The sequence below is a fragment of the Aplysia californica genome, unplaced genomic scaffold (genome assembly GCF_000002075.1).
Source record: "Aplysia californica isolate F4 #8 unplaced genomic scaffold, AplCal3.0 scaffold00809, whole genome shotgun sequence".
Classification (NCBI taxonomy): Eukaryota; Metazoa; Mollusca; class Gastropoda; order Aplysiida; family Aplysiidae; genus Aplysia; species Aplysia californica.
In genome coordinates this window covers 198,248-213,796 of record NW_004798079.1, presented here as the reverse complement: position 1 = coordinate 213,796, position 15,549 = coordinate 198,248, and the positions used below count along the sequence as shown (strand labels likewise).

Genomic DNA, 15,549 nt, shown 5'->3' with positions numbered 1-15,549 from the left:
AGAGAGAGAGAGAGAGAGAGAGAGAGAGAGAGAGAGAGAGAGAGAGAGAGATTGCAGTAATTTTGATTCAAGTGAGAAACTTTCAGTTTCTTAAAAAAAAATTGTTTCACAATGTTATAAGTATTCCCATTTTGATTAAAATTTTGTATTATCCCAAGGGACATAATGCACAATAACATAACATAAAAGCACAGGACAGGAAGTACTAGAGAAATATTCTATTCTCGCACTTCCCAGTTCTCAGGATCCCTTCCCTGTTCATTTACTACCTATTGTAGTTTGGTCCCTCTAACTGACTCACATGAATTGATTGGAGATAATGGCGTTCTTTATACTTGGACATGAATATTGACTGTCGATTGCTTTTTTGTTGATAGTCATATAGATCTAGATCTATCTATAGGCATAGAAATCTACGTTTTTTACATTGTCACAAGTTAAACAAGTCCAAGCACAATCAAATCACGATACAATGACAATCGTCATCGACGATGACATCGTTTGTTGATTGAATTTTGATTGATTTGATCTTGTTTGAAGAGTAGATTTCCTCCCTGCTAGGTTTCTAGATCTAGATCTACAAAGAAAGAAGGTAAGAAGTGAATTAAATGTTATTTATTAATGTTTAAAGTTTAAGTTTAGGCTTTTTTGGTGAGGACTTTCGGGTAAGATTGAAGAATACAACCGGACCAGCGGACTGACTTTGCTTATGTCTCAACCTTAGGAATTCATAATTTTCCCGTTTTTAATATCTCTCAATGAAGAATCTCGGACCGGTAGATCTATTCATTACAGTTTTGTCTGGGGGGAGACCCCCCTGATCCCTCCTTCACCCCAACCAACCGCCCCACCTACCCCACATTCTCGCGCAATAATGTACAAGTGGTCCGGTATTCTTCAATCTTCCCGACTTTCGTAACGAGCGACCACTAGAATCTAGATTCAAGATTCTAGATCTAGATCTAGTCGGTAACTGACAATTAATCACATCGCACAAAACCGACAGCCGTGTCCTCTTCCCAACACCTCTTCCCCCAGCAAGCCGAGAGTGCTTGATCGCGACACGCAGTCTCATTGGGTCATAAAATAAAATCAAAACTAGCAAACCTATTTTGATAGTTCTTCATCTAATGAATGAACTTCTGGTGAAAGAGACCTGTTTTCGGCAATTCCCGAAAAGTAATTTGATGTCAAAGTTGTCATAAAGGAATGTGCCCGAGCCGTTGTCAGCGGCTCACTGGCACGGTGGTTCCGACTGCGAGCCGCTGGGAGCGGCTTGCCGGAAATGAAGAGTTAAGAGGCTATTTATTTTGTTGTTTTTTTCTAATTGATAACTTGCCAAATATAAGTTGATATATATAAAAAAAAAAAATTCTGTCCTTTTTTTCCCCCTCAGGTTACTCCAAGTGTCCAGTTCCAGCGACAAGCCATGGAGGCCTCATTTGATTTCGACCTTGGTGCCATCAGCATTATGGGCTTCACTATCATTGATATCATTAGCATTGGCTCCCAGGCCGCTATGGTTCTGGGAGGTGTGGTGCCTTTCATCCCGCAGTATATTGACATCTGGAAGACTAGGAACGCAGAGGGTTTCTCTCTCTTTGTTTGCTTGGCGCTGCTCATTGCAAACATTCTTAGAATAATGTTTTGGTAAGAAGTATTTATATGAATACTTTCAATCTCATGCTGGTGATAGTGATTGATATTTAGTGATTTTTGTTGCTTTATAGTATTGCCCTTTGTGGAAATATTTACAGTACTCACTGTGAGGATGATAACAATTTAGTAATTATACATAACACTCAACTGCGTTTAAAGTACACAGGCTCTGAGCGCTTTACAATACAGCAGTAACATATAATCAGTACATTGTGTTCTGACCAAAAGAAAATCTCTCTAAATATTTGTCTCATTAATTTAAAAGCAGAAATGACTTTAGCTGACATTTGAATTTGAATGAATTTAAGGACTTGATCTCTCATAAACTACTGGGCAAAGCATTCTAGATTTTGGGGCCTTGATATTCAAATGCCCTAGATTAGTATGAGATCATAATGGACATGTTAAACTTGAAGAAAAAATGACATCAGTAAAAAAATCTACAAAAGTCTGATACCTGTGTCAATTTTTAGTAGTGCATATGTCCAATAGCAGATTACAAGAAGTAATAATAAATAATAATAGATAGCATTTGTAAAGCACATAGTCCCGCTCAACAGCAGGCTCTATGCGCTTTACACTATATTATTACCCCAGCAGACCATAGAACACTCCGAAACATTCTCAGCTTCCCGGGAAGCATACAGTGCGAGCAGCCGATTAAGCGCTCAAACACTAACAAACTGACAAGATCTTTCGCTGTCTATAGCCGGGTACCCATTCCCACCTGGGTGAAGTGAGGAAAATTCGTGTAAAGTGCCTTTCCCAAGGACACAACGTCGGGCCCCTGACGGGATTCGAACCCACGACCTTACGGTTGCGAGTCCGAGAGCCTAACACTTTGCCGTCACATCTCGCCAATCGGCGATGTTTACCACCCAGTTTCTTTGTATTCTCCCTAAAATCCCTAAAATGCCTTTGCCTTTGATTCATCAAGGGTTATTACTATGTATATGAGCCTTGTGATGGCAAAGTGATAATTAAGTTGAATATGTGCGCACACCCCCCCCCCCCCCCCTCCTTTCAGGTTTGGCAAACACTTCGAGCTGCCTCTGTTGGCCCAGAGCATCATCATGATAGTGACCATGCTGGTGCTGGTGCAGCTGTGTGTGGATGTCCGCAGCAAGACGGAGATCATTGCTTCCAAACCACGCAGATTTTCAGGTACTTTTTACTTTTCAACATAAACGACGTTTTCGTAGTTATGTACGGCTCCGTTTTTTTTCCTCTCTGAATGCACCCTCTTTGGAGACAGCACACTTTTATTTTGCATGTTTTCACCGTTTTATTTGATGGCAGCTTTTGGGTTGCTCTTTTTTGTCCGTGGTTTCATGTTTTGCTTTTATGCTGCAATAGTTTGTCTCTGTCTCATTTCAGAGACCATTCACTCTTCAGTTAATCATAAATTTAGGGGTAGGTGCAGTATTGGTTTTAAGACTTTACGTTATAAATTTTTCCAATCCAGAGGCCATCTGAGTTCTAGCCCTTTGGTCTGTCGATATGGCACAGAATTTACAGGTTTTTATCAGCTGTGTTTTGTCACTGTATAGAGTATTTCCGTTATCTGGGGGGGGCAGGTAGGTAGGTACTACGCAGGTCGCTTAGTGCAGGGTAGGTAATGGAGTGGTGTGATACTGTTTCATCCTGGCAGTCATACAGCCAGCAGTGAGGTCACAACGTTGACATATTTTCCTCAACACCACTCTTTAACATTCGACTAAGAAATACGATTCGACAGATAGGGTGAGTATTTTTCGAGACTCACATGGAGAACGTAGAGACATCTAGACAGCCGGGGGGTTAAATCTACAAGCTTACACTGAAATGGGGGGGAGGGTGGTGTCGCTGTCTCAAAATGAGCAATTTGTGGGCAAGGCTGCTGTAAGTCATTTATTTTAGTGATCCTGTTTATGCATCCAAAGAGTGGTTTTTAATATAGGGACCGAAGAGGGGTACAGCTGGTTCGACTGTATCTTCCACTTTCTTCTCTCACTCGTAAGCACGTCCATTTTTGTATTCTTTAAGTATTTCTGGGTCAAGTTGAAAAAGAGCTATCATTGGTGGTTATCAATTTTAGGCCTATTTATTTTGTTTCGTCTGCGATGGATCTACCATTTGTGTGTGTATGATGTAATGACATAACATAGCATATCTTAACTGTCTTAGCGCTGCTTCTTTAACGTTCTGATTTAAAAAAATTTCAGTGTTATCTTTAAACACACTTAACCTCTGTTAATGTTCATCCTTTTGTTACCTCATTGCTTTGTGTGATCTAAAACTAAAGTCGTCAGGCCCAAATGAAAGTCTTCTTAGCATAATTTTTTTTTCTTCTAAATTGTAAGGAGAAGAAACTTCAGTAGAAACGTCTTCTGTAGCTCCTCCTATGGAAATAAATCTAAGAGTAACGTTTAATTTAATTCCTATTTTTTCCCCGTAATCCTGAATACGTTGTTTGTGAACTGTGCTGTTTATGTAGCATGTATTTGTGCATTATTGTGCTGTTGTAGCAACGTTTTGTTCCTCATTCTCTCAGTTCTCAAGCTTGTAGGTGAATTCTCCCTTGCTCTCCTGTTGTTTCGTTACAAAAACTAGCTGCCTGTAGCGAGTACCAGGGATAGACTTTTCGGAACTTTTGTTGGTTTTCAAAACTAACAGCAGTAGAAATACAGGAAAATTTCCCTCTGGGATAATAAAGTATTATCTTATCTTATCTTATCTTGTCACATGACTGACTAAGAGTGGAGAAAATGGGGTAGCTATCTTTTCGGGAAACGGTAAAGACAAAGTGAACCCAAAGCTGAGCCGTAAAATTACATCAGCCCAATTTGAGCTAGTAATGCAGCATAACTCGCTTTCGCTGAGATACAGCAGGCCTATGTTGCTGATATGATGTCTTTTTTTAACCCTATTCGTACGCCCTGGGGTCATTGTGTACCCCCGGGGTTGTGTTCTTCACATTTTAGAATACTTCATGTTCGAAGATTTCTTTGAAACTTTCAGTATTTCTCGAAAAATCATTTTGACAGACTGCTATGCAAAGCGTACGGATCAGATTAACGAGTAGATTTCCTCTTTGGAGAGTGGTGGCACAGAGTTCCCCACGTCGTATGGATACGATAGTAAAACACGGCGTACGGATAGGATTAAGAATTTACATCTTGAGCTGCAGCTTCAGCAAAATGTATTTGTCACCGCATATCTTTTGAAGACAATAAAGTGACCCAGGTTCGTTTCCATGAAACAGAATGGGAGCGCATAAAAAAATAAATCTGAAACTGAAAAAGATAAAATAAAAGAAAAGAGTGAGTTATGTTTTGTTTAATTTAAAAAATGTTACCATGGAAACACTAATTTTAAAAGATTGACAAAGAAGAATTGTATCAGTATTGTTCATTTGTTTGGATTTCTAAAAAATGAATAAAGTGAGTGATTTGAGAAATTTTGGACATGTCTTTATGGATATTTTGCACCATGCTATATTTTCTTTGTAGTGTAGATTTTGAAAACTAAATATTGTAATGTTTGTCTTTCCATCGTTTTGTCCTTTTTTGTTGATTTGACATCGTGCTCTTTCTCTCAAGGTTGATACTTGAAGATGAAGGCAGATTTTCTTGAAATGTGTCAGATTTTTAAAACTTTTTTAAAAAGCATCTTAGGAAATTGGTTGAGCACTTACTTAAACAGTAGACTTTTTCTGGGGAAATTTATAGCGGCAACTTTCACTACCCTATAGACTAGTTCTATATTCCTAGTGCATGTCTATGTTATGTTCATTTCCTATCTTTTTAGAAAGGGTAATTTTAATTTGCTCTTTTGAGAAGTGTTAAAATGTTGTCAGTTCCATTACACATATTTGGGATTTCTTTTGATGTGTATTACCTTCCCCACCTTTCTGTGCTGTGTTTTGTTCCCACAAGGCTACTTCTGAGAGATTGAAATGTTCCCATACACGCAGATTATGTTTCCGCATTATTAATTTTGAGTTTTTGATTCTGAAGAATGATTTACTACCCCATTTACTATGACTGTTCCATATATAATCATCAAATGACAGCTGTTTATACCGACTAATTTTCCAGGCTCTAATGGGCTGAATGGTCCTCATGTAGATGCTCAATCCCATTCCTTCTTTGGTATGTAACTTTGGAGTTGTCTCCCCCTCCCCCCCCACCTCCCCCACCCCGCTCCCCTCCCCCGTATCCCATGTTCTCACCCCTGGCTCGCCATGCTGCATGGAATCATGGGCTGCATTGCTTTTTTATGCTTGCCTCTCTGTGCTGCTTGGTCATCGGCTTGTGATTATTCACCTATTTATTATAATTTTTTCCGATCCAGCGGCCATTTGGGTTCTAGCCCTTTGGTCTGTCGATATAGCAAAGAATTTGCAGGTTTTAATCAGCTGTGCGATTTATTATTTAAAAACAAAACAAAAAAAAACTTCCCCCCACCCCTCCCCTGCTTACTCCAGGGCCAGCAAAGTCCTAGTTAGTTTGTCTTAATTCCGAGCTTTTCTCTGGCAGGAGCAGACAAAAAAGTAAAGTGTAAAGCGCGTAGAGCCTGCTTTCGAGTGGGGACATGCGTTATATTATAAATGCTATTTATTTCTGGGTAGGCCCAGAACAACATACTAAGGGAACCTAAACAAATGGGTAACAGGGAAAGATCAGGGAAATGTAGCTTTTTTGAGAGCATCCGAGCAAAGGAATGAATGGAAAACCGTGATCGCCGATGTCTGTCGCAGATCTGGCACTGGATGATGATGATGATTTATTTATTATTATTATTATTTATGAATTTACAGTTGAAATTGCCCAAGGCGGCCGGTCATTGTTGAGGAGAAAAGTAGTTGTCGTAGATAGATGGATGGATGGATGTCTTGAACCATGTCTTTATTATATTATATACAAAAACGCAAAGCTGATTGTCTTTGACAGATGGCTGTCAGAGCATTATCAACTGTATTTGGATTCTTGATGTAGCGTTTTAGATTTTCTCATCCCATTTCTTGATTTGGCATTATTGTCCTTTTCCTTCAGTAATAGCTAGTGGTTAGAGGGTGTGGCTGGTTGATCCTACTTCTGTCTTTTCCATTCGTTGTTTCTGTCTGAGTATAGGTCAGTGGGTCACCTAACTATGGCCTGTGGGTGGTTGGCAGGTGCTCTGGTGGGGTTTGCTTCATTTTTCCTATCAAACATCTGTCATGTTTATCTCCCCTCCTTCTTTTTCGTGTTTGTTACTCTCTTGTAACACCTCTAATCTTCGGCACCTTTATGACCTTATTGTGTTGCCAGTGCCGTAAAACTCTTTCTGAAACTAAACAAAACTACGGCCCACAAGGTCAGTTTGTCCGGCCCACTGTCATGCATAATACAAAAAAAAAAAGAAAAAAAATCTTGGAAGATGTATTTTTTGGCGCCCTAGACTTTGTCACATAAATAATTTAATCATTCATTAAATATATACTGTGCAAATTAAACATGAGGGGGGGAGAGGGGGGAGGGGAGAAAAGGTGGAGCACCTCTGTAAGGTAGCTCAGAAAACTTAAACTTTCTGATACAAGCAAGTCATAACACGAAATTATAGTGAGCAGGAAAATGGGAGAAAAAGTAAGGATCAAGTCGAGGAAAGTTCTGAGTTTTATCTTACTTATATTGTGCGAGGGTTCATGCTTTAGTTTGGAGCTCTACTGCCAGAGAACAGCCTGCGTAGTGACCGCTGCTGTAGAGTCAGTGTTCATGTTTTTGCTTTTTCAATGTCTCTATCATACTCTATCATACTGGATTTTTAAAAGTTTAGCTTCTTTCTCGTTCTCATATTTAATTTGATGGTTTTTTGTCACTTAATATCTTTCATTCAGTGTTTTCACTAAAGGCATGCTGTTTGTCCATATTGCCGAAAAAAATATTAAATTAAGCCCTGCCCATCAACGAGAAACAGTTTTTGCAATTTCTTTCACATTTTCTTGAAAATTATAACTCACAGGGCCGCGAGGTGGTTTTTTTGTTGTTGTCGTTTAGTTTTAGTAGAGGTTTTATGGCGCTCGCAAATGCATAAGGTCATATGAGCGCCAGAAGATTAGAGGTGTTACAAGAGAGGAACAAACATAAAAAAAGAAGAAAGGGAAATAAAGATGATAGGTGTTTGATAGGAAAGAAGAAGCAAACCACACCAGAGCACCCGCCAACCACCCACACGTGAGGTGTGAAGTAAGATTTTACGGTGGAGACAGAAATTCACACTGGAAGTAATATAGTGGAAAGTGTTGGTGAGCGGTGTTTGTCTTTGACAGAGAATTGTCTCTGGTCAAAAGAGGCAACTTAACCGTGCCTTTTCACATGTAATACCGTCAATGTGTAAGTTTCGAAGGTTTCTGAAGATTAAAAAAACAAACTTTGTTAAGTTGTTTTGTACTTTACGTTCACAACAAGGGGCCATTTATATAGTGATATTTTTGTTGTGTGTAACCCAGTGACCCAGTGCCCATGGTTTGGAGGTCAGGCCTGTCTGAATTATTCTCCATTGCACTGTCAGCAGTAGTTAATATTTATTTGTTCTTCTAATGTCTTCAATGTTCTTATGGCAATCAGTTTTTTTAATTTTTAAAATTTGTATTTATTTATTTATTTTTTACTGAATATAGGCATCATTTGAAAGGATCACTGTCAACTGTTTATAGATTTCTCATCTTGCTCATTGTTTATATAAGATAAGATAAGATAAGATAGTACTGTATTATCCCAGAGGGAACTTTTTCTTGACTGTACAGGACCGTAAAAACACATGCAGGTACTCATAAAAAATTAAAAATATATATTACTCTCACTAAAATCCAATATGAAAAGAGAAGTAAAGCTGACAAAATGTACCTATCACATCAAATGGATCATTCAACCACATGCAGGAATTCAATTACTAGACCTTTTGTTATATAATACTCATTTTGTTTTTGCTGTCTCAATTTGCTTTTCAATTTGCTTCACTGTGTCTGGTAGTGTGTTTATCAAGCTCTTTATGCTGGCAGAAAGGACGAGTTTTCTGGTAACGAGTCTTGTTGAAAGAGAGTTGTTGATAAAAGACAAACGAGTAAAGAAGTAGATGAATTAGGATTGATTTATCTTGAGGTTAATAAAACAAATATATACATACTCGTCTTTAAGAGAGTGGGTTAGTCAAGAAATTGTTGAATATGGATTTATTTGGTTGCTTTTAAGGACAAGCGGGCTAACTCAGATTTCAGGGGTTTCCAGAAATCTTGACCTACAGCAAAAGTGGCCATTGCTCTACTTATAGGAGAAGTTTGGTTTCATTGGTGTGCATATTGGTTTGGTTACAGAGAAAGCTTTCCTTGTTTTGTTTTTTAAGAAACTGAACAAGGGGCAAAAACTTTACCTTCGATTTTCTCAAAACAGCATTTTTCGGGATAGCCCCCTTGCGCTTAAAAGCGACCATTTATCTTCCTGTGAGGTGGGTTTATAAGACTTCCACTCTTGGCTACTGTCTTACAGGCTTGAGGTCATGGCTCTGTCTGTTCAATATCCTTGTTTTTCATGGTTCTGTTCTGTTCAATATCCTTGTTTTTACATCAGAAATACTGTATCCAACTTTTCTGTTATTTGTTGTCACTCGTACGACGTATTGCTGTGGTGTCTGGTGTCTCTTTTATTCTCTTACAGATTATGTTGTGGATTTACTTTGGTATCTTATACGTCAGCTAATATCTTCAATAATTATATTAAGTGGTAATTGTTGTCTTTAATGTTTGTTGTATTTTTTTGTTTTGTTGTGTAATCTTATACGTGGGTGGTTGGCGGGTGCTCTGGTGTGGTTTGCTCCTTCTTTCCTATCGAACATCTGTCGTCCTTTTCTCCCTTCCTTCTTTTTTTGTGTATGTTACTCTCTTGTAACACATAAAATCTTTTTTTTTTCGGCACTTATATGACCTTATTGTGTTGCAAGTGCTGTAAAAGTAAAGTGACAGTAATTACTAAAACGTAATCTTATACGTCAGGGCCTTCCGGGTTTATTTATTATTATTTTTAAAATATATATTTCTTTTATTGGTGGTTTGTACTGATAGATTATTATCAGTAATCTCAGTTTCCTGAGATCCGTGTGTTCTTTTCTATTTATTTGTTGTTGTTGTTGTTTTGTCCTGTGCCACTAACTTTGTGGGTTGTTGGCGGGTGCTCTGGTGTGGTTTGCTCCTTCTTTCCTATCAAACATCTATCATCCTGATCTCTCCTCCTTCTTTTTCTTGTGTATGTTACTCTCTTGTAACACATCTATTCTTCGGCACTTATATGACTTTTTTGTGTTCCAAATTAAATGCCGTAAAACTCTTTCTAAAACTAGAAGAAGCGCAGGTTCCGTGGCAGTGCTTGCATGTCAGTGAGGTGGATGGAAATCTTGTGTAGGTCATTGTAGCGAATGTTGTTTGCTCCTGACTAGGCACAGCATGCACTTGCCTGCATCTCAAGTCTTTGCTTGCCAGACGCATCTTGAGAAGCACGGATGGAAGATCGAAGCTGATTTTTTCCATCCTGTCCTTTCACCTGAGTTTAGAATGGGTGGTGTGGACGGTAGGCGGGTGCTCTGGTGTGTTTGCTCCTTCTGTCCAATCAAACACCTATCGTCCTTATCTCTCCTTCTTCTTTTTTGTGTACTTTACTCTGTGGTTTGGCTGGGTTTTCAGTTTGTGTTTGTTTTAGCAAGGTTTTACGGCACTCGCAACTGCATAAGGTCATATAAGCGCCAAGGTGTGGATGTCAACAAAGAAGTCCAAATGGGGAATCAGGCTTACTCAGCTCACCTCTCTAGCCTCAACAACACAAAGTCTGCTTCGTTGTCAAGACACCCCGGACGGAAATTGCAGTTCACAAGAGAGTGACAAGCATACAAAAGAAGTACAGAAAAAATGACGATAGTAAGGATGAGGAAAGAAAAAGCAGCAGTTCCCCCTATGTTGTTCTGGCACAGTATCAGCATGACATTGATAAATCAGCCCATTTACAATTCTTCTGTGCATAAGAACATGTTAATATCCCCATTTGGGAATGACCTAAAGACACTTCTGTCCATAGCACTGCCCTGGGGTTGGGGGTTGGGAGGGATGGGTTCAGTTTAGAGAGGTTGCTCAGAGAGAAGAAAACAAAATTCGCGGATTTTATTTTCTTTTGGTTTGCCTGTTGTTACCGGATTAACCGTGTTTGGGTGTAACGAAAGCTGTTGTATCTTGATTATTGAAAGTAATTGAGTAAGTCCACGGAAAAAACCGGGAATAGTCACAAACTGAAAATCGTGAGCGTATCAGTTTTGAACGCTTGTTGATTCATAACTGTATACCTGTTCTACTGTTGATTGATTATTGTTGTTAGATTTCCCATTCAACAAACTTAACAATAAACCACCAATCAGACAAATTTGAAGTTATGAGGCCACACGTTTTAGAATTGACACCCTTTCAATTACCAGCTTTTGACTATACCCGTTTTTCCTTTGGACTCCACAATTGCTATTTCTAAAATGGTCGCTTTTAAGCACAAGAGGGCTATCCTGAAAAATGCTGTTTTGAGAAAATTTGCCCCTTGTTCAGTTTCTTTAAAAGACAAGGAGAGTTTTCTGTATAACCAAACAAATATACACACAAATGAAACCAAACTTCTCCTGTAGGTAGGGCAGTGCCCACTTTTGGTATAGGTCAAGATTTCTGGATACCCCCGAAACGTCGGTTAGCCCGCTTGTCCTTAAACTTAAAAGCAACCAAATTAGGTAAGGGGTTAATGCCTGGCCCAGCAGTATTCTGTGCACCTCTTTGCCTGCAGCTTTTCTTAGCATTCTGTAGTGCTACCTGCTATTTATATTATTTAAAAAAAAAGTATTCTTGTACACCCAGTTTTTTTGTTTGCTACTGCTTGGCTTTTTTTATGATACGTTTGTAGACTGCTCCGTCTTTTTGGATGCCTGCTTATTTTTAGAGTTTGTAGATTGCCATAATATTTCAATGTGTATGTTTGATTCACATTTGATGAGCTTCATTTCTCGTATAATTTGATAAACATAGAACACAGTTAAATGTATATTTTCTGTGCCCTTTTTTAGTTTTCATTTCCTAAATTAATCTATCTTATGCAGTTGCGAGCTCCGTAAATCTCTACTAAAACAAAACAAATCTATCTTACTTAAGAGAAGGATGAATTAGAAGTAAGACCATTGTAGTGGATCAGGTTTATAGAGTTCTAAAGAGGGATTGATGACCTTTTAACACAGTATATCGCGACCTCAAGTGTTTTCTTGTCGTATCTCCTTTTTTTTAACAGTGAAAATGTGACTTCCTTCTTCTTACGCTCACTCTTTGTCATGAACTGTTTTCGCTGTTATTAAAAATGGAGATAGGACAAGAAAGCACTGAGGTCGCGGTGCATCAACAGTGATAGTTATGGTAACAGATTGTTCACCCATTAGAATGGTAATGGCACTATAATTTTTAAAAAACCTTACTGAAATTTGTTTAGCTCATAGTTGATCAAAATACGGATATGTCATGAATAAATGGGAAGTGATAATTTTTTCTCCATTTTTTCCCCCTAATCTTGTAGTAATTGATGACAGGAGAATGGGAATGAGCGGCTAACCTTTTGTTTGTTTCATCAGCGCAAAGGTGGATGCAGATAGCTCGTCAAATCAAATCTGATCTTTCTTGGCTCTTTGAAATATTATAGCTGTTATGTAATGGAGATAGCTGTTGTCTTTTACTAGCTGAGAACACATATTTTGTTTCCCATATTTCTATGTTGCTTTAGTTTGCAGCAGAATTTAAAAAACAATTTTTTGCCTACGTTTATTTGTTTATTTGTGCGTGTGTCTTGTGTATTTGTCATAGTTTGTCTCTTTTGTTTGGTTCCCAAGGCAATTCTCAGACTCTTTGGATGAACTTTTTGTGAAGTTGTTGCTGATAGAATCTAAGAAAAAAAATAAATCAAGTTTTCTTTTTAAGCAGACAAGAAACAATTCATAAGCTGTGGACAGTTTTGTGTGTCGTTTTCTCAGTGGGCATAAGTCTTCATATTTAAATAATAATAATAATAGCATTTGTATAGCTCATATCTCCGCTCAACAGCAGGCTCTATGCGCTTTACTATATTATTACCCCAGCAGACCATAGAACACTCCGAAACATTCTCAGCTTCCCGAGAAAAATGGAGAAAAAATTATCACTTCCCATTATTTCATGACATATCAGTATTTCTGTTCCATTTCATTGCTAAAGGAAGTTTCGAATCAGGAAATAGCTATATAGATAAGGTTTCATAGACAGAAGCAAATGTGTCACGGCGTGTTGGAATCAGGCGCTCGTCAATTTTTGGGCGTATGGAGTCATTGGTATAAACTTAAAGGTTTTTCATATGCCTTGCTTTAGATGAAAACAATATCCATTTATCTTGAACACAAGTACTGATGTTTGCAATTGAAGGAGGTGGGGGTCGCTTGGTTTCAGAAGTAAAATAAGGGAGAAAATGGCCGCCAAAATTTGACAATGACAATGACAATCTTTATTCATCTCGCAGGGAGAAATTTGTCTTGGTCGTTAACAATGGCAGTAGACGTTTCAAAAGTTAGACTTAAAGGTGCACTCACGCAAACGCACAACAAGACAGGACATTAGGCCAAGTAATTACATGTCTCACGGTTATTTATATAGTCTGAGAGTCCCTGGAAACTGACAATTTACATTTTTTGTGTGCCTTGAATCAATGTTTTCAGCAAAACCCACACAGAAAAAAATTATTTTTTGGGGATAAAAATTACCAAACGGCCGGCAAAATGCCAATTTCTTCAATGTCAGTGTTTTGACGAGCGCCTGATTTCACCACAACGCCTCACAAATGAGTTATTTGTGATTATTTATCATTTCATTTTTGGTCTTTGCCGTTCCTTTGATTCTCTCTGCTTTTTTTTGGTACCTTTCGATGGATTCATGTTTGTGTTTTTTCTCTAGAAGTTTTTGTTTTGTGTATGCTTATTGCATTTATAAAGAAGTTTACACGTTTTAGTTTTAGTTAAGTTTTAGTAGAGGTTTTACGGCGCTCGCAACTGCATAAGGTCGTATGAGCGCCAGAAGATTAGAGGTGTTAAAGAGAGTAACAATAAACATAAAAAAGAAGAAGGGGAGATAAGGAGATAGATGTTTCTTTGAAAAGAAGAAGCAAACCACACCAGAGCACCCTCCAACCACCCACGAAAAAGTTTTAGAATGAATATGAGGCTCTGGTTTATATAGGCAATGGTAAACATTCTGTTAGATGTTGAGGATCGGGAGGCATAATTCGTAGGTCTTACATCTTTCATATTTCTCTCTTCTGTAATAATATATTTCTTCTTGAGTTTTTAAGTGCTTTAAACAACTCTTGCTTTGTTCGTGGGTGGTTGATGGGTGCTCTGGTGTGGTCTGCTCCTTCTTTCCTGTTAAACATCTATCTTCCTTTTCTCTCCTCCTTGTGGGTGGTTGGCGGGTGCTCTGGTGTGGTCTGCTCCTTCTTTCCTGTTAAACATCTATCTTCCTTATCTCTCCTCCTTTTTTGTGTGTATGTTACTCTTTTGTAACACCTATTCTTCGCTCATATGACCTTATGCAGTTGATAGCGCCGTAAAGCCTCTACTAAAACTAAAACTAAAACTGAGTTATATGATGATGTCGTCTTGTGAAACATGAAATCTGGAAGTAAAAAAAAAAAGAAGAAATATTCAGGCTAATAAACTATGAAAAGTTTAAATAAAAAAAAAAAATCTCAAACATACCAGGAAAAGGAAGAAGAAAATCTGAGTTACTCCCTCACTCACAGCTTCATTCATTTTTTTCATGCTCTACACCACATATTTAATTACTTTTAACCTTACCCTCCTCCCTCCTCCCTGCTCCCTCCTCCCTCCTCCCTTCCCCCCTTTTTTGTGCACTGTTTAGTAGTTTTTTCCTCCCCCACCCTCTTTGCATCTTGGATTGTTTTCTTTTTTTATGTGGGTGGTTGGCGGGTGCTCTTGTGTGGTTTGCTCCTTCTTTCCTATAAAAAGTCTATCAATATCATCTCTATCTCCACTACTTCTTTTTCTGTGTTTGTTACTCCCTTGTAACACCTCTAATCTTTGGCGGGACTTATATGACCTTATTATGTTGCAAGTGCCGTAAAACTCTTATAAAAAAACTGAACTTGTGTTTGTTACTCTCTTGTAACACCTCTAATCTTTGGCGGGACTTATATGACCTTATTATGTTGCAAGTGCCGTAAAACTCTTGTAAAAAAAACCCTTAAAACTTTTCTTTTTTTTCTTTCCCTCCCAGACCTATCTCCCCTCCTTCTTTTTTGTGTTTGTAACTCTCTTGTAACGCCTCTAATCTTCGGCACTTATTTTATAATGACCTTATTGTGTTGCAAGTGCCGTGAAGCTCTTAACTGCTCTTACTAAAACTAAACTCTATTCTTCAGCACTTATATGACCATACTGTGTTGCAAGTGCTTTAAAACTCTTACAAAAAAACCTAAAACTTTCTTTTTTTTGGTTTCCTTCCCAGACCTGGACCCCGCCTACTTCTGGCGCTGGACGGACTTCCTGAGCTACCTGGAGTTTGTGGCAGCGTTCTCCCTGGTGGTGGGTCTGCTCACGTTCCTGCTCATCAACAACCAGGTGTACATCGAGTTCCTGGGCTTCATGGCCGTCTTCACCGAGGCCATGCTCGGCGCCCCGCAGTTCTTGAGGAACTTCCAGAACAAGTCAACGGCCGGCATGAGGTGAGAGGGGTGTATGATATATATATAATGTTTGCACAATCTCTCTGTCTCTGTCTCTGTCTCTGTCTCTGTCTCTGTCTCTGTCTCTGTCTCTCTCTCTCTCTCTCTC

At 38.6% G+C, this 15,549-nt stretch overlaps 1 protein-coding gene across 1 annotated transcript in view; it reads left to right on the top strand.

Moving 5' to 3' along the window:
- Positions 1-202: 202 nt before the first annotated feature.
- LOC101860285 (solute carrier family 66 member 2) overlaps positions 203-15,549 on the top strand; it is a gene marked incomplete in the record, with an annotated part of 18,876 nt that continues 3,529 nt past the window's right edge. The window contains 5 exon segments of the mRNA XM_035972708.1: positions 203-592; positions 1,397-1,650; positions 2,687-2,823; positions 5,739-5,792; positions 15,224-15,440. Of these exon segments, the coding sequence (XP_035828601.1) occupies positions 1,430-1,650; positions 2,687-2,823; positions 5,739-5,792; positions 15,224-15,440 (629 nt within the window).